We start from the raw sequence: 26,089 nt of genomic DNA, 5'->3' as shown, positions 1-26,089 counted from the left end.
ATATTCCTAGAAGTGGAATTGGTAATTGTATGATGATTTTTTTGTGGAACTGCCATACTCTTTCTCACAGTGGCTGTACCATTTTATATTCTGTTAATTTATGTACAGACTGAGTGATTTTTATCATTCTATCTCCAGTCCTCTGATTTTTTTTTCCCATTGTCCTTTCTTTTCTGTGGTTAAGCCCATCCATTGAGGGTTTTTTTGTTTGTTTTGTTTTGTTTTTTGGTTATTGTATTTTTTTAAGTTCTAAATTTATATTTCATTCCTTTATATCTTGGCTGAGACTTTGAATTTCTTTGGTGACATTCTTTTCATTTGTTTCAAGTGTGTTTGTAATTGTTTGTTGAAACATTATATAATGAATGCTTTAAAATCCTTGTTGGATAATTCTAACATCTGTGTAATACCAGTGCTGACATCTATTTGTCTTTTTCATTCAGTTTGAGGTCTTCCTGGTTCTTGATGAGATGATGAGTGATTTTTTTAAACTGAGACATAGACTTTTGGGTATTTTGTTACAGAACTCTGGATCTTTTTTTTCTATTTTTTAAACTTTTAAAAAGTTGCAGTATAGTTGCTGTACAATATTATATAAGTTACAGGTGTATAGTGATTCATAATTTTTTAAGGCTACTCCATTTATAGTATTATAAAATATTGGCTATATCCCCATGTTGTACAATATATCCTTGTAGCTTATTTTATACCTAATAGTTTCTACCTCTAATTCCCCCACCCCTATATTGCTCCTTCCCCCTTCCCTCTCCACACTGGGAACCACTAGTTTGTTCTCTATATCTGTGAGTTGCTTCTTTTTTGTTATATTACTAGTTTGTTGCATTTTTCAGATTCCACATATAAGTGATATGCTACAGTATTTGTCATTCTCTGTCTGACTTATTTCACTTAGCATAATGCTCTCCAAGTCCATCCATTCTGCTGCAAATGACAAAATTTCACTCTTTTTTATGGCTAAGTAGTACTCCATTGTATATATACATGAGAGTGAGTCAAAAATTACCTGCACTCTGCAGCCAGAATTTTTGACTCACCCTTGTACATACCACTCTTCTTTATCCATTCATCTGTTCACGGATACCTAGGTTGCTTCCATATCTTGGTAATTGTAAATAATGCTGCTATGAACATTGGGAGGCATGTATCTTTTTGAATTAGCGTTTTTGTTTTATTCAGATATATATGCAGGAGTGGAATTGCTGGATCATATGGTAGCTCTACGTTTAGTTTTTTGAGAACCTTCGTACTGTTTGCCACAGTGGCTGCACCAATTTACATTCCCACCAACAGTGTATGAGGGTTCCCTTTTCTCCACATCCTCACTAACATTTGTTATTTGTGCAGAACACTGGATCTTGAGACATTTGTTTTAGCTGACTTCCTCTGACACAGCTCTGGCAATGGAAGGAGGAGGGAGTCCTTCTTGTTACCGCCCTATGAGGGTACAAATACAAGTTCCAAATTCAGCCTCCATTGATTCCCTTGGGGGTAGGACTAGTTCATTGTTACTGCTGGAGGATGGGAGTTCCAGCTCCCACTAGGACTGAACTTATACCTTCTGGATGGGAGGGGTAGTAATGCTTCATTACTGCTCTTCTTGTTTCCTTCACTGGCATTAGGAGTGAGTGGCCTTATTACCAGCTGTGGTGAAATCCTTAGTCTCCACTAGGCCTTCTTTGACATCACTCCACTGGGGGACAGTGTGTGCCTTATTACTGGTGAGGGTGAAATTTCAAGCTCACCACATGGTCTCTACTGGCAGCGTGCAGAGAACAGACTTTTGTTGGAGCTTTTTAAATCTGTGCCTGTTGATATTTTCAGGTAACTGGACTTCAGCTCCAAGTCCGGGATATATGTGGCAAATAGAAACTGGGAAATCACCACTGTGTTGTTCCTTGGGTTCCCATGTCCCTAACCAGTCTTTCTCCTCTTTACCTTGCAGAGTCTTCTTATGTTTCTTTTATATACAATATCCTGGGGTTTAGTTGTGCTTATAGGGAGGAATAGGAAAAAATAGTTTTTACTTCATCTTCTCAAAAGAAGTCTGGATTTTGAATACATTTTTAGTATGGAGACTACAGAAGTTTCCAATGAATCAGGGGTAGGGTGTGAAGAAAAGAAAGGAGTCAAAGATGGCCCCGAGGGCTTTGTTCTTGTCAACTAGAATAGAACTGTCATCATATGACATGGGGAAGACTGTGGGAAGAACATTTTTTTTTGAGGGGAGGTGGTATTTGGAGCTCACTTTTTGAAAGGTTAAGTTGGAGGTGCTTGTGGGACATTTAAGTGGAGATGTTCAATAGGCAGATGGACATGCTGGTGTGGAGTTCAGTGGAGAGATCTGGGGAAATATAAATTTGGAATCATCAGCATTGCACAATGAGCCTTGAGATAGGGAGTAAAGGGAATGAAGATGTACAAGGACCAAACACTGCTGCTGTTCTTAAATTAATTTAATTAAAATAAATTAAAATTTAATTTTTTAAAATTAGGTTAGGGTCACGAAATCAGCAATGGTGACTGAGAAGAAAGGAACAGCCAGTGAGATAGGATGGAAACCAGGAATCCTAGTGAAGGAAGTGTCACTGCTTCTAGGCCCTTTCTAGTTAGGGTGATCATATTAATTTCCTGTTTAAAATTCTACTTCATGCCCTCTCTCTCTCTCTCTCTCTCTGTATTTGTACCTTTTGGCTGTGGGCTATTTCATGCAGAGGGCCCGCATAGACTGTTTTGGTTTGGCTTACAAGAATCCAGATAGTGTGATTAGCATATGTGACTGGAAAATCTTAGTGGGATATTTATTTTTTAAAGAACTTTTATTGAGATACAATTGACATACAATAAACTGCATAAAGTGTACAATTTGATATATTTTTTTCCTATTAGTAATGTACTTATGGCAATCTCAATCTCCCAATTCATCCCACCCCAATCCCTCTCCCTTTCCCCACTTGGTATCCATATGTTTGTTCTCTATATCTATGTCTCTATTTCTGCCTTGCAAACTGGTTGATTTGTACCATTTTTCTATATTACACATATATGTGTTAGTATATATATTTTTTCTCCTTCTGACTCAGTGGGATATTTAAAAGGACAAAAATTATAAAGAAATTTTAAACAAACTGCAATATAGGCTCACCACTAATTAACAGAAGGACGTTAGACAAATCACGTCTTAGTTTCCTAATATGTTATGGAAGTTGGTATAGCTCTGCATAGTTTACAAGATTGGGAAAGGGGATTAACTAAAAAAATTAGAAGTGAAAGCATTTTTTACGAATGGGACACTACATAAATAAGAGCTATAATTCAATTATGATCAACTGCCTAATGGAGACCGACTAAACATAAAGTGGAAAACATTTTAAAAACTCTATCTTTGCCTTTCTTAAAGCAGCCTATGGGCTAGAAGCCGCAAACACACAATGCACATGCGCAGAGAATTCCCTTGTCGAAGAAGGTGAGGTTGGAAAACAGAAGGGAGGCGGGCCCTCCTCCGCTAGCCTTTCCTAACAGCTCCGCCCCTCGAACGCCAGACTGCGCATGACGTCACGTGAAGCTTGTACTTCCGCTTCCGATTATTCACGTTTCTCTCTTTTCCTGTCTGGCTGGGAAGATGGCGTCCCGCAAGGAAGGCACAGGCTCTACTGCCACCTCTTCCAGCTCTACCACCGGCGCTGCAGGGAAAGGCAAAGGCAAAGGGGGGTCCGGAGATTCAGCCGTGAAACAAGTGCAGATAGATGGCTTGGTGAGTGGGTTTCCGTTTCCCTAGGCCCACGTGGGGAGCTCAGTTCCCAGCCCAGTCCCACCAGACGTGCTTCCCGGCAGCCTTCCTTCTGGGCTTTCTGAGTCTGGGTCAAGGTTTTTCCCCCAAATCTTCTTTCTTTATCTTAACTTTCTGTTCGGGAGAGGCGGCCGCCTTCTCTGCTATCTGATGGGGGAGTTGAGGGCTGAGAAAGGCGACCTAGGCTAAGGTGTGTGTCTGACGGATTCTTGGGGTCTTGTTTTGAGATGCCTGAGTGTGAGAGAGGGTATTGGGAGAATGACTACTGGGAGACAAGTAGGTGACGGATGTGTGGAGAAGGATCTAGGACTCTAGGGCTTTTGGAACCGGAGAGTGAACTTTATTGCTTCTCTGCTGGGATCTGACATCTGTAACTTCTCAAGTGGGGATTTACTTGGTAGCCACTTTTGAGCCTGTGATTCAGCGCTTACCCGAAACCGCGTAATTGGAACAAATATCTTTTATGTTGGCTTTTCCTTTCCGTGTCTATGAACATTGGAGTGCCTCAGGATTTGAGTTTAGGTTTTTTTCCAGCTGATCTCTGCTTGACAAAGTAGATGAAAGCACAATTCTGGAGTCAGACTGCTTGGGTTGGAATTCAGCTCTAAAATTAGCTGAATGATATTGGGCCTGTTAATTAATCTCTTTATGCTTGGTAAATTAAATGGTTAAACGTATTACCATTTAATTTCAGCTGCTGCTGTTTTTATTTGTAGAAGTTATAGTAGTAGACTTTCTTTAAGGCCCCTTTTCAAATCTTTAAATATCTGCATTTTGATAACTCCCAGATTTATATTTCTTGCCAGACTTGGTTCTTGAATGCCACTCTTATATCTCCAACTGCCTGCTTGCTATCGCTATTTGGATATCTCATAGGTACTTCAAATTTAACCTGTCCAAAATAAAATTGACTCTCCCTCCTTCTTCTGTCTCATTCATTGATCTCACCTCAGTCTCTCCCGTCTTAGTAAATGAAACTGTTGTCTACCCATTTGAAAAAGTCAAAACCTAGGCATTTATTTATGCTTGTTCTTTTTTTACCCTCAGCATCCAGTCCTTAAGCAAATTCTGTTGGCTCCACCTCCAAAATATGTCAGAATTCATCTGCTTCTCATCTATATGCCACCAATCACATCCACTTACAGTAAAATATAGACTTCTTATACAGTCTTCACAGTCCTGCTACTCTTGTCTCTTTCTTCAGACTCACCTCCTACTTTCCTCTAGGCTTCAGTCACAGTGAACTTTCAGTGTTTTGTTTTCTCGGCCTGAAATACTCTCTCAAATATTTCTTCTTTCTCCGTGGCTTCTTTTGAGCCTTTAGGTATTGGCTTAAATGTTGACATCTCGAGAAAAGCCTTGCCTAACATCCCTGTAATAAATAGCTCCATCCCCACCCATCACTCTCCATCACATCACCTTTATTTCCTTCACAGCATTTCTACTACCTGTAATTGTCTTGTTTGCGTTCTTGTCTTCCCCACTAGATGTAAGCTTCTGAGGGCAGGCAGGGATTGTGGTTTTTCACCTGTTATATTCCCAGAACTGAACCAGTTAATTGACATAGATAGGATAGATTGATGAATTTTGTACTACTCCTATTTCATGTCCTGATATCTTCTTTTATAAACATTATTTTAATGGCATCTTGAATTGTTCTCTTACCCTGCTTCAGTCCATCCTTCATACTTTTATTAAAACATTCACTTAATGTGAAAGTTCAGAACTTATTAACTTTCCTCTTGAAAATTTTTTTCCCCCTCTTCTGGCCGTGTTGCACAGCATGTGGGATCTTAGTTCCCCGACCCATGCCTCCTGCAGTGGGAGCTCGGAATCTTAACCTGGACTGCCAGGGACTCCCTCGAAATGTTTTTAGTGACTTTGCAATGAATTCAGGGCCCGCCAAGATGTTGCCCTTGCTTTTATGTTCAGGTTTATTTGCTGCCGTTTCCAAGCTTCTATGTAGGAACGTTTCATTCCAGCCACACAAGACTAATTTGGTTAGCCTGATGTTTAATCACATTTGTTTCTGGCACTTTGGTAATGGCCAAGGCCAATTTTTCTTCTTTTCTTCTTGAGCCTTTCCTTTCTAACCTTTAGTCCTGTTTCATCAATTTTCTGTATCTTTAATGTTACCTTTATCTTAATATATGACCATTTCAGACTTTCCAATATTAAAATGTTCAGCCCTGTCTCTTTTTGCTTAGTACTTTGTGTTCATTCTTAGTCCTCACTTTTTTCCTTTGAAGTCAGTGGTTAAAGAATTTGTCTATATTTGTGGTCTTCCATTCTTTCTTTAACTCATTACTACTAGAATCTGTCATCACCAATTCCCTGACTTAGTTTTTAAAAAGATCACATCAGTGATCAACATTAGCAAAGAACTGTAAAAATAAAAAAAGTCAAAATATGTGATACATGCAAAATAATGTCTGTAGTACATAATTTAAATAATCACAAAATGAACATCCACTTACCTGCCATTTAACTTGAGAAACAGAACTCTTGAGTATCTTTGAAGCCCCTTTTGCTGTTTCATCCTTTCCTCCCATCCCTTCTTCAAAAGCTATAATCACTTTTGTGAGCTTTGTTTCGGTGATTTCTTGGTTTTCCTTATAGCTTCACCACACAGAATATTCCCAGTTTATTTAGTTTGACCTGTTTATATTAATAAAAGTGAATGAAATATTAATTAAATTATAGTATATGTTCGCCTATGTCTTGAATCGTATATATGCATATCTCACCATGATTTTGAGATTATTCTGTTCTAGAGTGAGGAGCTATAATTCATTCATTTTCAGGACTATATAGCATTTCATTGTATGACTAGAACATGATTTTCCTCATTTAAATGTTAATGGACAGTTAGATGGCTTGTTTTCCTTGTGTGAAATGGTATCTCTCAATAATCTTAATTGTCTATTCCAATAGACTTGTCAGCGTGTCTTTTATTGTACATCGTGCAGAGTCAGTGCTCAGTATATCCTTGTAGAATGGACAAGTGAATCTTCATGGTAGTCAGATGCTCTCATTATTCCTAGATAAGATCAAGCTAATTCTTCCTATTCGACTTTTCATGTAAAATCCACTTCATTCCCCCAAGCTAGTCTGAATCTTACCTTTCTTATGTACATTATACTTTTTTATATATATACACACACACATATTCAATAACAGCGTTATTGAAGTATCATTTATATACCATACAATTCTCACAATTGTCTTTTTTTTTAAATAGTTTATTTTATTATTATTCTAATTTATTGGCTGTATTGGGTCTTTGTAACTGCATGCAAGCTTTCTATAGTTGCAGAGAGTGGGGGCTACTCTTCGTTGTGGTGAGCGGGCTTCTCGTTGCAGTGGCTTCTCTTGTTGCAGAGCACAGGCTCTAGGTGCGTGGGCTTCAGTAGTTGTGGTGCGTGGGCTCAGTAGTTGTGGCTCTCGGGCTCTAGAGTGCAGGCTCAGTACTTGTGGTGCACGGGCTTAGTTGCTCTGCAGCATGTGGGATCTTCCGGGACCAGGGCTTGAACCCATGTCCCCAGCATTAGCAGGCGGATTCTTAACCACTGTGCCATCAGGGAAGCCCTGTACATTGTATTTTTGATACTCAAAGTGTGGTCCAGGGAGCAGTACGACAAGCAGAATTGGCCTCACCTGGTAGCTTGTTAGAAATGCAGAAATACAGTATCTCAGAATTTCTCCTGACCTGCTGTTTCAGGTAATTTATAGCATATTAATGTTTGAGCAGTACTACTCTGGGCCACATCGATCTCTTCCTTTCTCTGAACTTTCTATGGTGACAGCTTGTGTTGCTTATCTTGGCATATAATCATATGCTGTTAATGAATGGTTTACTGTATATTCAGGAGAGTCAGGGGTAGTACTAGTAGGTATCCCTAAGTAAGGTAGTTTACTTGCCTTAGGTAGGCAAACCTAAGTCCATCTGACTTTTTCATCTCAGGTTGCTTCCAAGATTTGGATAACCCTGCAGACATCCTGGGCATTAAGGTCAGAGAGCTTGTTGAAATCCATTGCCTTTTTAAAAAAAAACTTCATGACAGTGCTTCCTGTGTTTATGGCATACACACCATTGGTGACAAGCTATATTAGTGCTGTTTCTTGTAGCTATTGTGGGGATGATTTAAGGAGCTTAGGATACATGGTGTTTCTCATGGAGGAGATGATTTAATAGCATTTTTTCTGCTTTAATATGAGGATAATGCATGGCCTTCCTACTGTAATAAAAGCTTAACATATAAAATTTCCTATTGATGTTTAATCATTGTCAGTAACGGTTTTAGTAGTTGGGATTGATTTTAATAGTTGTTATTAGTTACAGTGGGATTCCAAACTGGATGCTTTACCAAGTAAGTGGAATATAATGAGAAATTTAAATTGTAATTGTTGCAGTCTAGATTAAACAGCATATATCACTTCCCAAATGTCTGTTTTGACATTAGAAAGGTTTGGGCACAGTAGGTCTTTTATATCACACTGCTGGTTTCTTATCTCTTACTTTCTTGTCACCTTTGGCTTCAACTAGCTCCTATATAATTAGAGGTTCTGATCTTATTATCCAGGATTTCATGAGTTTATCCAGATATCTTAAACCTTGGCAACCTTTTTCTGGGCCTTTAGCCCTTGTATTGGGGAGAAGAGCCTCTATAAAGCATTAGGCTTTGAAGAGGGTGTTTGCCAGTTATTTTTATTTTACCAAGTCTACTTTAGATAGTTTTTTAGATAAAAGTTCCTGATTTCAGCACTTACATGAAAACTTGGTCGCATTTGCTTTTCTCTGGGAAATTAGTTCATAATTTTGTTTTTATAAAATATTTAAATTATGGTACTTGGATATTATTTCAGGATATGGGAAAATATATTTAAAGAGAAAATAGCTTTATTTTTATCCCTGCAAACTAGTATTTATAGAAGATCATTCTATACAATGGTTATCTCCTATAAAGATTAGACTTGATAACAAAATATAGTGTAATTTATATATCCATTTATTTGATGACAAGCTGTACTTGTTTCATCAAAACTGAAAGGGCTGAAGTGGGTACTGGTATATACCAGAGCTGTATTCTGGAGTTTTATTGATGTTGGTACTAAGCCCAAGCATACAAGAAAAAAAAATGGATTCAGCAAAATAGTGGTAATTCAGTATTAACTTACTCAAAATATAGAACTTTTTTACTCTTTGAGTCTGAATATCAACTGTATTTTGGCATAAAATTTTAAGGATTTATTTTCCTCCCAAGTAGTACGCAAATGCCACAGGTATTCATTATATCCTGTTGATTAACATGAGACTTTTTCCCTCAATACCTTTATCTTCTGTCCTTGTCCCCAACTAGTTTCATTTGACATAAGTAGCAAGTGTTTATCTATGGGATAAGAGTAATGTGCTAAGATTGGATGTTTTAGAAAACAAAAAACAGTAAGAAAAATTTGGAGAACTTTATAAAACAAAGGAAATTAGTTTATAAGCTCATAACTTGAGGGTGGGTACATTGTTAAGAGTTTGGAATTTTCTAGTGTGTCTCCAGTGTTTTAATTAATATCTATAGTTGAAGTTAATGGGTTAAAGGTGGTTGTGCCTGTTTTTAAGCATATTAAGCATGTTGCCAAACTGGTCTCCAGAATAGTTGTATAGTTCAGTATGCTTTCCCACGTACAGAGTATAGAGTGCTCTTTCTTGGTGCCATTGTCAGCTGAAAGTTACGATTTCTAAAAGTCTTAGTTTTTATTTTTAAAATTAAGTATGCATGTTAGTATTACAGTGATTCATCAATTCAGTAAATATTTCCTGTCTGATAGTGATAACACTCACATATCTGCCCAAGTCACCCAGTCTTCTGGTATTATCCTTGATTGTTCCTTAGGGTTTCCCTTGGATTCTCTTAAGAGATCACTTACTTAGTAGCTGTGGTCCTAGAATACAAAAACTCTTTGGAAAATCCTCATTAAACAAAACAAAATCAGACTTTACAGCCTGACTTTTAAGATCCTCTTTACCATTTGTTTATAGCCTCCACATGAGAGCTTGTAGTTGTACTGCTTTCAAGTTTGGTTTAAGGGTAGCATTTAAAACAAAACCAACATCTTTATCTTTTGGATAGAAGACAACCCATTTTATGTTTTGTACAGAAACGCATAACTTTTTAGTTTTGTTCTCAAGGACCTCTTGAGGATATAGAAGGTGAATAATCATCTCCCCCTGGGATTATTGTGGTATACTTTTTATGCTGGAAAGTTGAAGTGCTTTTAATTTATTAAACCTGTTTAGTTAAACAGCCATTTCTCTGGGTACACATGGTGCACAAATCAAAAGGCAAAAAAAAAGGTAATGAAAAGAAACTGTCACTTTCATTTCTATCTTCAACCACCCTCTTCCCAGGGGCAGTTACAGTTACTCTTTTTTAATGTTTTCTTCTGGACCTATTTTAGCAGGTATTGCCTCCTGCTAAGGAAGCAGAAACAAACTGTAATCAGAGCTCCTAAAGTCACCTTAAGGCCTTCTAATTAAGCAGTGGTTCATGTTCCTGAATATAATAAAATGTGTTAGGAAGCAGACAGCTCATAACAGCTTTGAAATTTTTTTGTTTGTTTTGTGTGAGAGGGGAAGTGAATTTTGTTCCAGCGAAGCCTTTTACTTTAGGAAATTACCTTCTAGCTGTATGTGGGAAAATTTGCTCATTGGTTATATATATTGAGTTGGTAAAGTAAAAATAAGTTAAACATTCTTACCAGTTAACATTGAATTGAAATAATACATTTGTATGTTCGATTGCATCATTGTAGTTTCTTGTTACTAATTTTTTATGATGAGAGCAGAGCTATTCTGTTGACTTTCTTGAGGCTATGTTGTCCTTCTCCCCCTTTCCCTGACAATTGCTAGTTGATTTATGTTCTTTCAACTGCAGTAGTATAGAAGTGATATTGATTAAGTGTATTGGAACATTATAACGAATTCCATATGTCAGGAGCAAAATATCTTTTTTTCTTATTGAAGTTACTTGAATTTCTTTCACATCAAAACTTAACGGCAGTGATTTAAATCCTATTTATTATTTGACTCAGCCAGTTATGAAATGGAACCTTATCCCACTTGAGCCATAAAATGTGTTAAATTTAAGACTAATGCTGCTTTCTGTTTTTTGAATTTACATTTTGGCAGTAACTACCTTCTTTGTTCATTGCTAGAAAAAAATGATCCAGGCTTAACCAAATAAGAAAACTGCCAAGTTCACAGATCAGTCAGTGAGAGAAGCCAGAATTAAATGAAAGTCTAGATATTGACTTTACAGAATATGCTAACGGAGATTCTGTGGCATTACAGTTTCTTTGAGACTAAAATTCTTCTACAGGAATAGCTGTTCTTTGACGGTGATTGATGTGAGAAATTCAGGCTGTAGACCTTACCTCCCAGAATCTACAAAACTGGAGTAAAGCCAGCGAGGAATCATGCATCCTGTCTGACCCCTTCTGTCTGGCCAGCAACTGGTGCAATTTGGGTCTTGCATTTTTATTTCAGATTTTTAAGAAACTCTTGTAGTGGATCTAGTCTTTATTTTTTAGCAAGGATAATGATGTTTTTAAGGAAACTTACATCCATCCGTACACACACATACACACAATATTTTGAATAAATCAATTTACTCACACTCTTGACTTTTTAATGAAGATTAAAAAAATCTTGTCCTGAAACCATGTGGTATTGGTTGTTAAAAGAGCTCTAGGTGCAGATGCCTGATAAGTCTTACCAAAAATGAAAGTTTGGTGTTAGGTGGCTGATTTTTAATAAGTCATAGTTATGTCTTATAAGACTGAAAAAAATATCTGAGGAATGTTGGCTCTGAACATTCTGAGGAGACAAATGTAAGTGCCATGAGGGTATCTGGCATGTTCTAGTCACTCACTAAATATTTGTGGGATAGGTAGATGGATGGACAGATGAATGAAATTAAGTGAAATATTTGTTGTAATAGTAGTAGTTTTAATAGTAACTAACATTTATTGAGGCTTTTCTAGGCTTTCATAGGTACTTTGGGTGGGTTATTTTTTAATCCTTGTAACTATGCTGTGAGAATAGGTACTGACTGATTTATCTCCATAGGAGATAGGTGATAAGATAGGGGATCAGGTAATCTGCCTAAGGCTACAGAGCTTAATTTTGAATTTTCGTACTGTGACTCAACTATGCTGTATGATTTTCCTGTTTGTACAGACCAGAGGTTCACATTTATGTGTACTTGTAAGAATTTATTTTAAGCTTTTACTAAAGTTTTCTCTCTCACTTGAACATTTTTTCCCCCACAAAAATAAAGATTAGTTCTAGAGTTACTGTGTACTAGACAACCAGTGGAAGACAGCAGATCAAGGTTTGCATGATTCAAAATCACATGCCACTGAAATTTGTTTTTACTCTTCTTAAAAATACAGTGTTCAGAATAGAATCAAAGCTAAGAGAATAGTGGTCTGAGCCCAGCACTGGCCTGTCCTCTCCTGTAGCAGCTGGGGGCTGGTGGGGGAAGCTCTGGGTTTGATAGCTACACAGTTTGGAGTTCACATCTATTGAGATAATGTTATATTTGGGGAGACTTCATTATCAGTGACATAAATTAGGAAGTATTTGATTATAAACTCTGAATGTTCCACTCCTGGAATTGGGAGAGAACCGTACCTGCCTAATGTTACGGGTTCCATAAACCAGTGCAGCCTGAAGTGTGAACTGTTAACTAGCCTGCCTGAGATAAGCAGGGGATTGAGACTGAGTCTTTAGAAAGTTTGACAGCAGTTTAATATTGCTGTGTAGCCAAGCTTGTGACCCCTGGGCTTGTATTCTTTATGTCTTTAGAATTTTTTTTTTCTCTTTCTAGTAAGTAATTTTTATTCTTTGACTAAAATATTGGTCTGTGGTGGACTGGAGGAAAATGAGTTCTTTGCTACTTACAGTTTGAGAAGGACTGTTAAAAATGACTTTTATGCCTATTTTAGATAATAGCATCTTCCTATAACCAGTGTCTAGTAATATTTAGTAGAACCTACCTAAAATAATATTGTGATCACTAAATACCACTAGATTTACTTTTTTTCATTATTAGGTTTAATAGTAAAACATTTTAGTTATGTCAGCATTTCTTATCTGTGAACTCAAAAAAAGATGAACAAATAGACTCAGTGTTTGTTTACTCTGGGTGCACAATATAGGTTGCAATCTCTGAGCAGTCCTTATGAGCTCAGCTATATAAAGGAAGGTTAAAAATGATAGATGTTGTAGTACTAACAATTTGAAACTACTTAAGTCCCAAATCATTGAAACTGGGCTTTCAACAGATCCTTTTTATGTGTAGGACAGAGACAGTGGGAAACCTGCTGCTTTTCCTAGGGAAGATTTATTGCCATAAGTTTGCAGAAAGTTTGAACTGATGTTTTTCCTGATTTATAATTGGCTTAGGTTAGGCTTCTCTTAAACAGATCTCTCTGCTTGTTGAAAACCGGTCTGTATATCTAGAAGTTACCTCTCACCTTGAGTGTGTGCACGTGTGCATATCTTCTGGTACTTTGTGTATGTGTATGCAGCGACATCTGTGAATTGAGTTGAAGAGTAACCATATCAACAAGAGATTAGAATTTAAAGTCAGCAGTTGCTCAGGCTTATAGTGTGTGGATTTTTTCTTTTTCTTCTCCTTTCAAAGCCATTTAACCATGCTTCATTCAGTCCATATATTTTTTTTTATATACCCCAAAGAACATGCTAAAATTAAGATATGTTATGTCCATACCATTCTGTCAACTCAATAGCACTGTCAAAAAAGGAAATTAAATTAGTTTGTTCTTTGTGCAACTCCATGCAGTAGATTGCAGTGATTGCTGTCTTTTAGTATTTTTTCCCGTAATTTTTTTATTTGATGTTTTTTGAATTAAAGATGAATACATGCTTATTAGAAGTAATTAATTAATGCAAAGATTCACAAAAGGTATCTCTTTCCACACCATTCTTGTTCATATAAACATAAATGCATAACTGCATGTATATGATACATTTTTATTACTACTTAATATTTTTTTAAAGTTTAAATTGTTTTTGTGACTCAGATTCTTTATTTTTTACTTTTGGCTGCGTTGGGTCTTTGTTGCTGCATGCTGGCTTTCTCTAGATGTGGCGAGCAGGGGCTACTCTTGTTGTGGTGCACAGGCTTCAGTAGTTGTGGTGCGTGGGCTCAGTAGTTGTGGTGCATGGGTTTACTTCTGCGGCATCTACCTGGACCAGGGCTTGAACCTGTGTCTGTACCTTGGCAGGCGGATTCTTAACCACTGTGCCACCAGGGAAGTCCCACTACTTAATTTTTAAAACTCTAGTTTGTAACCCTTGGTGTGTCATGGGCCTCTGGGAATCTGGTGAATGCCGTGGACTTTTTTTCCAAGAAAATGCCCTTAAGTACATAGACATGAATTACTGCATATGCTTTTTAAGAGGTTTTTAGATCTCTTTTAGTTCCTTTGTGACCTTCAGGCTTCAATGTTTGCTTTTAGGATTTATGTACTTGGAGAAGTATACTTGTCAGTGTAGAATTTTGGGTAGTTTGGATTTTTTAGCCATGTCTTTTTTTGGTGGTAGGTGTGTGTGTGTGCGCGCGTGTGCGTGCGTGTATGTAAACATTTAAACAGTCCAATTTCTGGTGAATTAGTTTTACATAAACAGATTTTTCCAGATAACTGAAATTATCTGTTACTTACATAATTAATCTCATTAAATTCTAAAATATCTTAAAAGGAAAATTCTGAATGTTATACCTCTCTGACTTCTGAAGTAATACAGATTTATTTTTGATTTATTTTGGTTTATTTTTGATTACTTAGGCTTACTATAAACGAGTTATTTTAAACTTTTTATATATACATATATAAAATACAAATAATGTCGGAATATAGCAGTGGTTCTTAATCTAGTTCCTTGGACCTTATAGCATTTCAGGGGATCTTTGAACTCTGAAATTGAGGATAAAATTTGGAGTGAGTACATATGAATTGTTTCTTCATCAAATAGACATTTTAAAAGTATGTACAGTTTTTAAAGTTAAGGTATTATTTATGTGCAATAAAACCCACTCATTTTACATGTACAGTTTGATGAAGTTAAGTAGTTGTAAATAATCGTATGAAGGAGATGGTTCTAGAGCCTGCTGACCTATTCCAAGAACAGTGCTTACTGTGCAGGGCACATCAAGGAGGTTAATAAGCATTTAGACCGAGAGCATGACAGTGTTAGAGAGGCGTAGGAAAATTTGGTAATTTCAGATTCTGCTGGCCAGTTTGTTTCTGTCCCTTAAGGCATAATTTGTAGAAGAATCTTCATTTACCCACTAATTTACAGCATAAAGGAACTGGACGGCACTAGTTCATAAGTGGTCATAAATATGGGGTCAAGCTATAAAGAATACTCGAAAGCTTCTCAGATGAACTGCTCGCATTACCTTTCCTCTCATTTCTTTACTATAGAGATCCTTCCAAGTAGGGCTTGAGTTTCTCTTCATGCTTTTATAAATAAAAGGTTCATTCTTGGGTCTATATTTCTCAGTGTACTCACTTTTTAGCAACACAGGGAGTCTTAAAACAGAAAACTTGTGGTTTAACCAGTCAAGTTCATTGCAGTCACCTGAGGAGTTATAGCAAAACAACAAAAAAGGAATGCTGGTCCATACTACCTCATTAAAATTTAGAATAAAGTAGGATGTTAGAATCACCTGGAGAATCTAAAAACAAGAATAGAAACCAAAACCAAAGCAAAAACAAAAAAATCCGAACCCAACAAACCAGTGTAGGAACCCCAGCCCAGGTTAACTAACTCTGATTTTCAGGGATTGGGTTTCAGGTTAAGTATTTTAAAAATACTGATGGCTGTAATGTGTAGCCAGATGAAGACCTCTCTTGATTTATTCAACCCCCCCCCGGTCATTTTGATAAGCTGAGAACATCTGTGATGCTTATATACAAAATATAATAAAGTATGTTTTTGTTTTGTAGAGCTATTAAGCTTCCCATGTATCTTGTTTTTAAGAGTAAGAACTGGTAGCATGACATCAATAAACAGGATTAGTTACAAGTATATCAGCACTGTCTTATGGCCAGAAGCATATGCTTGGTTGGAGGGAAAGAAAATGAAAGGCCAGCAAGCATGGCTAAAACAGGACGTGTGTGGTGGAACATTCCCATCTTGTGGCTTGTGAGGATAGTGCTGCTAAAGATAAAGAGCTGAATTGCATGCTTACCATCAGTGACAGTTTCCTGGTCATGCCTTTTGACTTCTTGTTATTGGGGCACAAAAAATGTGACCACCAGCAACATTCCCTCAGTCTATTTGCTGCCTGTCCCTGTAAACCCTTCACTGAACTTTTCTCACTCAGTACAGAAACCCTGCTTCTACAACTTAGTTACAGAGAGTTCTTCAAGAGCTGTTGCCACTGCATTTTCAGCCTTGTTATGAAAAACTTATTTGAAGCCTAAAGTTAGTTAGTTACTGTGAGGTAATTAAATGTACCTTGGTGTCAGAAGTCAGCTCTCACCTCCCTGATTTAATAAATCTATGTTAGATTATCTGTTTCCTCTTCTATAAAATGGGAAAATAACATTCCTGACTTTATAGAGTGCTTGTGAGGACTAAATGAGTAATTGCATGTGAGGCACTAGTGGAGTGCTTGACGTAAGTGGCTGATAAATGTTTACCATTCATTCCTTTAGCAAATATATTTTGAGCATCTTTTATGTGGTAGTACCTGTGTTGGGTGTTGAAGATGTGGTGAGTAAAACATCTCTTCACTTTTAGAAGAACATTTAAGAGGGGAGACCATGAGCAGTGCATGGATTCTTACTTATAAATACTGATAATATATGGAATATTTCTCTGTATCCAGTAAGTTCTTGCTTCTCTGAAGTTTGTAATGCAATTCCAGTACATTATGTTTTGAACTAAGGAGTTGAGATTTTAGTGTGTATGTAGGGAATAGGAAGGCTATAAAATGTCAAAATGAAGAATGAGTTTGCTTAGTTTTGGTGAAGTTTTTTTTCCTGAGTGCTTTATTTCACCAGATTTTGTTAAGTTGGCAAGATAATAAATATTAGAGTTGGAAATTATTTTAGTGATCACCAGGCCTTTCCTAAAGGCTTTCTGTTTTGGACAACCATAAGCTAGAGAGAGTTCATCCTTAAAATTGGAACCCTCTTTTTTGAAACTATCACCTGTGGTCCTTAGTTTGACTTTTTCAAAGTAAGACACACCCTCTAGTGCCTCACTATTTGGAAAGTGCTCTTTGTGATTGTGCCTAGTCTGGAGAGAGTTGAAATCGTTGAACTGGTTCTCATGACAGGTTTAAACTTTCTCGCCTGTAATTAGCCCCCTTGGGGTGTACTTATTCATGTTGATTGCCTTTGGCTTATGGTTAAACCGCTGTGCTTTTCCCGTTGTTCATGTGAGTACTGTTATTGGTACATTTTCTCTTTGTCGTCATAGAGAACTGGCTGTAACAGGTCAGTGATGCTAAAAAGAGTGAGATAATTTCTCTTACTTGGAGCCCTGTACTTCTGTGGACGCTGTATAAATTGCATTGATTCTTGGGGCAAGCATATCAGGCTGCTGTGCTGTTTGATTATGTTGCTCTCAACCCCTTTACAGTTCACTTTGGTTAGAGTTAAGACAGTGTTTCAATGTAAGATATTTTTGAACTATGCTAATTTGTTTTTGTTTTGTTTTTTTGACTTCTTGATTTTTATTCTTTTGTTTTTTGATTGAGCAATTTGTATAATCTGAGATATAACGGCTTGAAAGAAATTAGATTTGGGATTGAGGTGAGAGAATAGAGCGTCTATAAGCTAATTCGTTTTTAAACATAATAATTATCTTTTTTCATTTCTATTTTCTTTATAAAAGGAAGTAAGGTTATTTTGTCCTGGCTTTTTGTGAAACTATGCCAGACCCTAGTCATCAGTACTCCTTTTTGCACGCATAGGAACCAGCTGTTAGGAAGCCGTTCTAGGATTTGTGCAAAGATCTACATTAAGCTTAGATATCTTTTAGCATCTCTCATTTACTTTGATTTCAGCTGTGATTCAGTGATCTCATTAATAGGGTTAAGTATACAGGAAAGTAGGTAACCTATGCAAGTTGGTAGATGTGTTTGTAGTAACTCTTTATCAGTTTTGTTTATCCCTCCTTAATCGTCCATGTTTCTTCTTTTTTTAAAGTGTGAAAATGATTGTCCTTGGCAGAGTTAAGTTGATTAGGGATTAAACAGTTCTGTTTTTTTTATTGATAAAGTAAGAAATATTGATTATTTATTGAGCATTTATTACATGGCAGACCCTGTGTGAAGTATATACATTTTCTCATTTTTAATAGTGTCGATAATGCTATGAAGTAGCTCCATTTTGCAAGTTAGAAATCTAAGACTTAGGAAGATTAAATAGCTTTCACAAAATCACAGCTAGTAAGTGCTAGAGCTAGAGATCATTCCTATTTCTGCATGACCCCTTAAGCAAGGCCATTTTGTGCCTTTCAAGAAGTGGAGAGGACTTTTATACAGTAATGTGTAAGGTTTGTGCATTTTCTCCACTTCACAGTATTGAAGGTCTGCCAGTCTTACTAGTTGGTGTCCTTCTACATTAAGCTCTTTTCCCTGCTGACTGCTTGCTCTTCTTAGGCGGTCTGGATCTTACCCTGGTGTAAGGTCTTTTTGGATCTATTCATCACAGAGTCTTTGCTTCATATCTATCCCTAACTCATGGTTTTAATTATTAAGTTACTGAAATGAAAGTCATCTCCTTGTTAAAATATGCACATAAGCTTTGGAATTTGACTTGGTTTAAATCTTAGTTCTGCCATTTCCTGGATGTGTGATCTTTAGTCATTTATTTCTCTGCTTTAGTTTTCTTATTTGTAAAATGGGTATAATAATGCCTTTTCCTTAAGGTAGTTGTGAGAATTACATGATTGATATTTCATGCAAAATAATTAGAATACTGCCTGGAACATGATGTTCAGTAATTGTAACCTGTGTTATTAACTGGTTACCAATGATTTTTTTCTATCAATAATATACTTGTTTCAAATTAAACACTAATCAGTAAAATACTAATTATCATTTTGTTGTTAGACTTATTTTTCCCTCTGAGAACTGTCCGTTATATTTTATACTGTACTGCCCTTTAGTCTTCAGGCTGTGGGCTTGAACTAAATAACAGACTACTACTACTACTAAATACTATGTGTGAAGCACTATTCAAAGCCCAGTAGTATATTAACAATCTCATGTTGTACGAATTATTGTTAATCATTACTGTTACTGTGAACTTTTAAATTAATTGCCCATTCAATCATGCAGTGTTACCTCTTTATCTTTATGGAAATATTAAAGGAGAGAGTAATATAAGAGCTGGCTATTCCATTAGAGATTATTTGATGTATCTTTCTGGTTGAGAAAAATTAGGTAGTGCTAGAGACTGGGTTCTCTTTATGTTCTCTGTAACCGAGCAGATTCTTCTTGGATGCATGTTGCTGTTGTTGCTTCTTCTGATTAATGTGAGGTGCTGTGTTTCAGGAACCATCTTGAGGTGTTGAGAATTTGTCAGGGTTCTGCTTTTAGGTGTTCAGATAATTGAGATCTCTATCTCTGTATCTTATTGATGCTTTTATCATCTGTGGCAGGAAATTATCTTACTATTAACAAAGGTTAACAGGGTATTGCTCTGTAATAGTCTCAGGTTGAGGTGATGTTGTTTGATTTGACTGTAGGAACTCTTGGATGTTTAGGGAGCTTTGACTTGAAGGTTGTGAATGCTATACATGGACATTTTTGACATGTCTTCACATTCCAAGAGTTGCAGATGTACATTTAGACTATGTAAGACTATAATTTACATAAGAGTAAAGGAAATGATTTGTAAGAAATTTGGTTAGTCCTGTTATATAATTTTGTGGTTTTGCAAACCCACCAGTAAAGTTTTATTTTTCCTTTGAAATAAAGGGAAGTGTAAACTATAGGAATGGTATTTAAGCTTCTTTCTGTTTTTTTCCTTTTAGGTAGTATTAAAGATTATCAAACATTACCAAGAAGAAGGACAAGGAACTGAGGTGGTTCAGGGAGTGCTTTTGGGCCTTGTTGTAGAAGATAGGCTTGAAATTACCAACTGCTTTCCTTTCCCTCAGCACACTGAAGATGATGCTGACTTTGATGAAGGTAAGGCTACTCATCTTACTGTGTCTTTGCAGTGCACACAAATGGTTGTTAATCCATTGTTCACGATGACCTTTGATAATCTGTTATTGGGAGTCTGTCAAGGTAGTCTAGTTCTGAGTTTCTTGAAAAAAATTATACAAATCCTCTGAAATGAAGATTTATTATAAAAAACTTCATTAGTTTGGCCTTTACTTTTTCGGCATTTGTGATTCCGATAATTTGGATAGGAGCTGTGCTGATGTTAACTTGCCCGTTATGAAGTCAGCTTGCCAGATACATTGTGAAGGTCAGGGATCATCGGTATGTCCAACACCTACTTCCTTCTGTAGTATTTTGACCTACTGTTTTAAGAAGAGGTGAGTGGAGCTACCTACTTCAGAAAGAAGACACTCCTTAAGCCTTTCAGGAGCATTTTATTTTTGTGATACAGGTGTAATTGCTTTGTTAGCAAAGGCTAGTAGTGGTTAAAAGCTCATACCAAAGGCAAGGGTCAGCATCCTAAAGGAGTTAAAAAAAAATCTAGTTGAAAAATAAATTTCTCACTTGTCTGAACTCTCAGAAGTCATTTTGTATATATCTTTCTTAAAAATGGTAGTTAAAACACAAGCATTTATCAGTTTAACTATTTTTAAATGTACAATAGTAGTGCTAACTTTATGCCACTTGTGCACCAGATCTCTGTATCCACTGACCAACCTATCCCCTTTTTGCCCTCCCCCAGCCCCTGGCAGCAACCATTCTATTTTCTAAGAGTTTGACTGCTTTAGATACCTCAGATAAGTGGAATCATGCAGTATATGTCTTTTTGGGACTGGCTTATTTCACTTAGCTTAATGTCCTCAACGTTCATCCATGTTGTAGCATGTGGCAGGCTTTCCTTCATTTTTAAGGCTGAAGAATATTCCCTTGTATGTGTACACTGTATTTTCTTTTCCCATGCATTCGTTGATGGATATTTAGATTGTTTCTGCCTCTTGGCTAGTGTGAATAATGCTGCAAGTAGCTCTTCAAGATTTTATTTTCAGTTCTCTTGGATATATACTCCTGTCAGAAGTGGGATTTGCTGGATCATATGATAATTCTGTATTTAATTTTTTGGTAGAACTTTCATACTGTTTTCCACAATGACTGCACTAGTTTACTTTCCCACCAGCAGTGTACAAGGATTCCCTTTTCTCCAGATTCTTGCCAACACTTATTTGTTGTCTTATTGATGATAGCCGTTTTGACAAGTGTGAGGCAATCTCTCATGGTTTTGATTTGCCTTTCCCTGATATTAGTGATGTTGAGCATCTCTTCATATGCTTGTTGGCCATCTTTATGTCTTCTTCAGAAGGAGAAATGTCTGTTCAAGTCCTTTGCTAATTTTTTAGGATCTTGTTGTTGTTGTTCATTTGAAGGAGTTCTTTTATATTCTGTATATTAACTCCTTATCGTGTGTATGTTTTGCAGACATTTTCTTCCTTTCACACTTTTGAATGTTTCCTTTGTTGTGCAGAAGCTTTAGTATAATTCAACTTGTCTATTTTTACTTTTGTTGTCTGTACTTTTGATGTAATATCCAATAAATCATTGCCAAAACCAATGTTATGGAAGGTTCTTCCCTGTATTTTCTTCTAGGAATTTTATGCGAACGTTGCACTTTTTTTTTTTAAATGTAAATACTGTTAATTGGTTTTTTTAGCTCTTACAGTCAAACTAAATACAAAGAATAGAAGACTTGATTATGGTTGCAGCAGAGAATATAAATGTTAACAGCCTTGGTACTATGAAAGTGCAGTTGCAGAAGGTCAAGGGAAGAAAGTTGAAAGGAGGTATGAGGAATTAATATTCTCATTTTGCAAAGGGAAGAATGAGCCAACCAAAGCTGAGAGAATAAGTACAGGACCACTACATAATTTAAAATGATTAAGATAACCAATAGTAGACTTAGAAGCAGTATTGTAATTGTCAAACATTATGAGATGGATGAGTAGCAGACCTGATTTCAATAAATATTTCCTCCACTTGTCAAATCAAGAAAGAGGCTGCTTCTGGGGTGGGGGCTGTGGAGCAGGGATGGTGGGGGCGGGGGGCGGGCAGGCTATATTTCTTTCCAGCCTCAGCTCTCTTTTATTCTTTAATTCGTGTCCATGGGGCTTTAAAATATGTTGGCATGAAAGAGAAAAAACATTAACAGCATTTATCTCTGGGAAGTAAAACTATTTTCCCCCTTCTTTTTTGCTTTATCCTTTGAGTTATCTGTATGAGCATCTATTTACTTTTCCATGGAAGCATTTGTTTACTTTTAAAAAAAAGAGCAGTGTTCTATTTCTCTTCATCCTGGAGAGAATTAATTCCAAACTCTTTGTTACCAGGAGCCAGTAGTGGGTGGTGGTTCTGAGCATGGTTGAAACCTTACTGGCTGTGTGATCTCCGTGAAGTTATATAACCTCGCTGTAGTTCAGTTTCTTAGCTGTGAAATTCAGATATTAAATATAGTACCTACCTCTTCATGACTGTTCTGAGGATGACATGATTTAATCTATAGAGAGCTTGTGGACCAGAACCTGGCACATTGCAGACACTATGCAAGTGTATATTACTTTGCTGTCCAAGATTCTTTGTGATCTGGCTCCAGGATACCCTTCTAGTTATGTCTCTCTTCCTACTTCCTTTCTGAACTGTTTGCTATTCTTCATAAATTGTGTTTTCCCACTTTTCCCTTTTGTCCTAATCTCTTCATTTCCAAATCAAACTTTTCTTCAGAGTCCAGCTCATGTACCACTTTTCTATATAACTTTACCTTATCTTCCAGCTAGAAGTACCTCTTCTACACACCACAGTTTTTATCTGTGCCACATTTAATACGTCTGGGACTTTCCCTGGTGGCTCAGTGATTAAGACTGTGTGCTCCCAACCTGGGCCCCCTGCATTGGGAGCGCCGAGCCTTAATAACGTTGCACTCTTGAGTGTTGTTGCTTTGTAATATGTTTTGGAATCAAGAAGTGTGAGGTCTCCAGCTTTGTTTTTCTTTTTCAAGATTATTTTGGCTATTTAGGGTCCTTTGAGATTCCATACAAATTTTAGGTGTTTTTTTCCTATTTCTGAAAAAAAAAATGCCATTAGGATTTTGATAGGGATTGCATTGAATCTGTAGATCATTGATTAGTATGGACATTTTAACGATATTAAATCTTCTGGTCCATGAATACAGGATGGATGTCTTTCTGTTTATTTGTGTCATCTTTACTTCTTTCAGCAGTGTTCTGTAGTTTTCACTGTACAAGTGTTTTACTGCATTGGTTAAGTTTGTTCCTAAGTATTTTTTTCTTTTTGATGCTGTTGTAAATGAAATTTTTAAAAAAATTTCCTTTCTGTTATTCATTTTATATATAACTTTAAATTGATCACTTTTAACTTTGATAAAGTGTTACTTTGATAAAATGTTATCTCATTTGACTTTACAACCTCATAGTACTTTGAACATATATTAACACAAAATGTATTCTTAATAAGGTTAATACCTTGATATTCCAGTTTGGTCTACACATCTTTTTTTTTTTTTAAGGTAATACTTCTAGAAACTAACCAAGGCTGTTTTATTCTAGGCACTGAAGTATTTGCATTAAAAAAAACCTTTTGTGCAATATGCATTTTATTTTATTTTAAGGAAGCCAGGATCTCCCTGTTTCATTTGAACCCCTGTAGTATTAATATTAAATGTGTGTAATACTCACATAGGATTATGGTTGGGATTTCTCTTCAGTCCATTCTGACAGTATTAAGATATCTCTGTTCCCATATTCACCACCATCTCTGGAGATGCTCAGTTAGAATTCAGCAATAACTATTTTAGATCTGGAAGACAAGGAAGAAAACCTTGGATTGTTAGCACAATTTCCTTGATTTACAAGTTAGGAGCCTAAGAGGTTCATTTGAAGTGACTTATCCAGTGTCCTGGTTAGTGGCACAGTTGGGAGCAGAATTCATTCCTGAACAATTTACATTGTCATGTGATTTTCTCACATAATTAATTTTGTTGTATAAAATCTCAGTTCCGAATATGAGCAAGAAATAATGTTCAGTGCAATTAAGGTAGATGAACAAAAGCAAAATGTCTTACTACTTTTAGGTCTTGATCAGTGGAAGCTAACTTCTCTTATGGACTTGAGATAATTGGCTTGTGTGCCTTTTCATTAATGTGTGCTTTAAGAAGCTCATTTAAAGAGTGTTTTATAACACTGAGTTAAGAACAGACTTCAATTTAGATTAAAATAATAAAAAAATTACAGGGCATTGTTTGCTGTGTATTAAATGTACATTTTCTGTAATCAGGGCTGCATAGTTTAAGGTTTTTTTTAAAATTTGTTTTATTTATTTATTTATTGGCTGTGGTGGGTCTTTGTTGCAGCACATGGGCTTTCTCTAGTTGTGGAGAGTGGGGGCTACTCTTCATTGTGGTGCACGGGCTCCTCATTTTGGTGGCTTCTCTTGTTGCGGAGCACAGGCTCTAGGTGTGTGGACTTCAGTAGTTGCAGCACATGGGCTCAATAGTTTTGGCTCATGGGCTTAGTTGCTCTGCGGCATGCAGAATCTTCCTGGAGCAGGGATCGAACCTGTGTCCCCTGCATTGGCAGGCAGATTCTTAATTACTGCACCACCTAGGAAGTCCAGAGTTGAAGGTTTTATCTGTCTCATTTTCCAGATTAGGAAACTGATACCAACTTGTCCCAAGTCATTTAATTGGGAATTGATAGAATGGAGATTGAGATCTGTGGGTGCCTGGTCCCAAATCCCATGATTTTCCCACTAAAATGGTGTTGATTTTAGAAACTTAATGAAGTGGAAGCCAGTGTTAAAGGGTGTTGAGTGTAGGGCATCATTATTCTATATCTTAAATTTGCTTTCTGGGAAAAACAGCTGAATTAGTTTTTCTTGATTTGCCTTTGGAAGCTAGTAGGATTTGCTATTTTTCTTATATATATGAAAAATCTAAGACAATGCCCTGTATTTTTTCATAGCCTCCTGTAGTAGTCTTAAGTTAGGTTCTCTCACATAATCCATTTATTTATCTTAATGGGTATTAGTATGTAGTCATCATTAATTACATTTTTATCAAACCTTGATAAAAGCTAAATTTTCCCATTATAGTCCTGTGTGTTGATTATTTTAAATCATGCTGAAGGCCTGTTATTTTGCCTACTGCTTTTCTGGTATTTTATGTTTGCTAAAACTAATATTTATTCAGGGAAGAATCTTTTTCTCTGCCTTTCACCCTATGGAAGTAAAATACTCACCGAACATTTAATAATTTTAGTGACTACATATTTTGTGTTGTGTTAGGTTGGTTCTTTTTTTGGTTTGTTTGCTTTTGTGCCTCATGTAAAGTAGAGATTTCTAATCTGTGAGCCAAGTTGTTTTAAATTAGGGCCTGGCAGACTATGATCCGTGGGCCTGCTTTTGCATATAAAGTTTTATTGGAACACTGTCGTGCCCATTCAGTTACTTTCTGTGGCTGTGTTCCTGCTACGGTGGCTTAGTTAAGTAGTTGTGACAGAGACTACATGGGCACTGAGCCTGAATTTTTCTTTTTTTTTTTTACTCTCTGGTTCTTTAAGAAAATTTGATCGCTTTTTTATATAACTTTTCCTTTTTATTTTCCTGTGCTCATAAAGTTAGATAGTTCTTTCTTTTCATTGTAAATCAATGGCTTTTTGTTTGTTATTTCTTCCTGATGTTGCCCTTGCCATTGACTCTTGGTCCAGAATGTATTGTGGGCACTGTAATGAAAATGTTGGTATTATCAAGTGGTTGTTTCACTGATGCACCTGGAAAGTATCAGAATGGCAGTTTTTGCTTTAATTTTAATGCATTTTTCTTTTTAAAAAAAAAACCCCACATAGTGCATTATTGAGATTTGTGGGAACTGTCTGTAGATAATAGGGAAGAAGGGCTTTCAATTAATGGTTGTAGACTTGTGACCAGGCATTGCGGAAAGGTAGTGGTATGAGGCCAGAAAACTTCAGTGGAAATCTCAGCTCTATACTTAGGATCTGTGTGA

General features: G+C 36.5%; 1 protein-coding gene across 2 annotated transcripts in view; it reads left to right on the top strand.

The window, feature by feature from the left end:
* The first annotated feature begins 3,613 nt into the window (after positions 1 to 3,613).
* The window catches only part of EIF3H (eukaryotic translation initiation factor 3 subunit H), an 80,185-nt gene continuing 57,709 nt past the window's right edge, over positions 3,614 to 26,089 (top strand). For both annotated transcript variants that reach the window (XM_057736087.1, XM_057736086.1), the window contains exons 1-2: positions 3,614 to 3,772; positions 19,890 to 20,046. In XM_057736087.1, coding sequence (XP_057592070.1) covers positions 3,641 to 3,772; positions 19,890 to 20,046 — 289 coding nt within the window. In that variant the 5' untranslated portion in view covers positions 3,614 to 3,640. The remainder of the gene's footprint in view (positions 3,773 to 19,889; positions 20,047 to 26,089) is intronic.

This window comes from Hippopotamus amphibius, chromosome 5 (assembly GCF_030028045.1).
Source record: "Hippopotamus amphibius kiboko isolate mHipAmp2 chromosome 5, mHipAmp2.hap2, whole genome shotgun sequence".
NCBI lineage: Eukaryota > Metazoa > Chordata > Mammalia > Artiodactyla > Hippopotamidae > Hippopotamus > Hippopotamus amphibius.
Note: the sequence above shows the minus strand (reverse complement) of the source record. Positions and strands in the feature narration are given on the sequence as shown.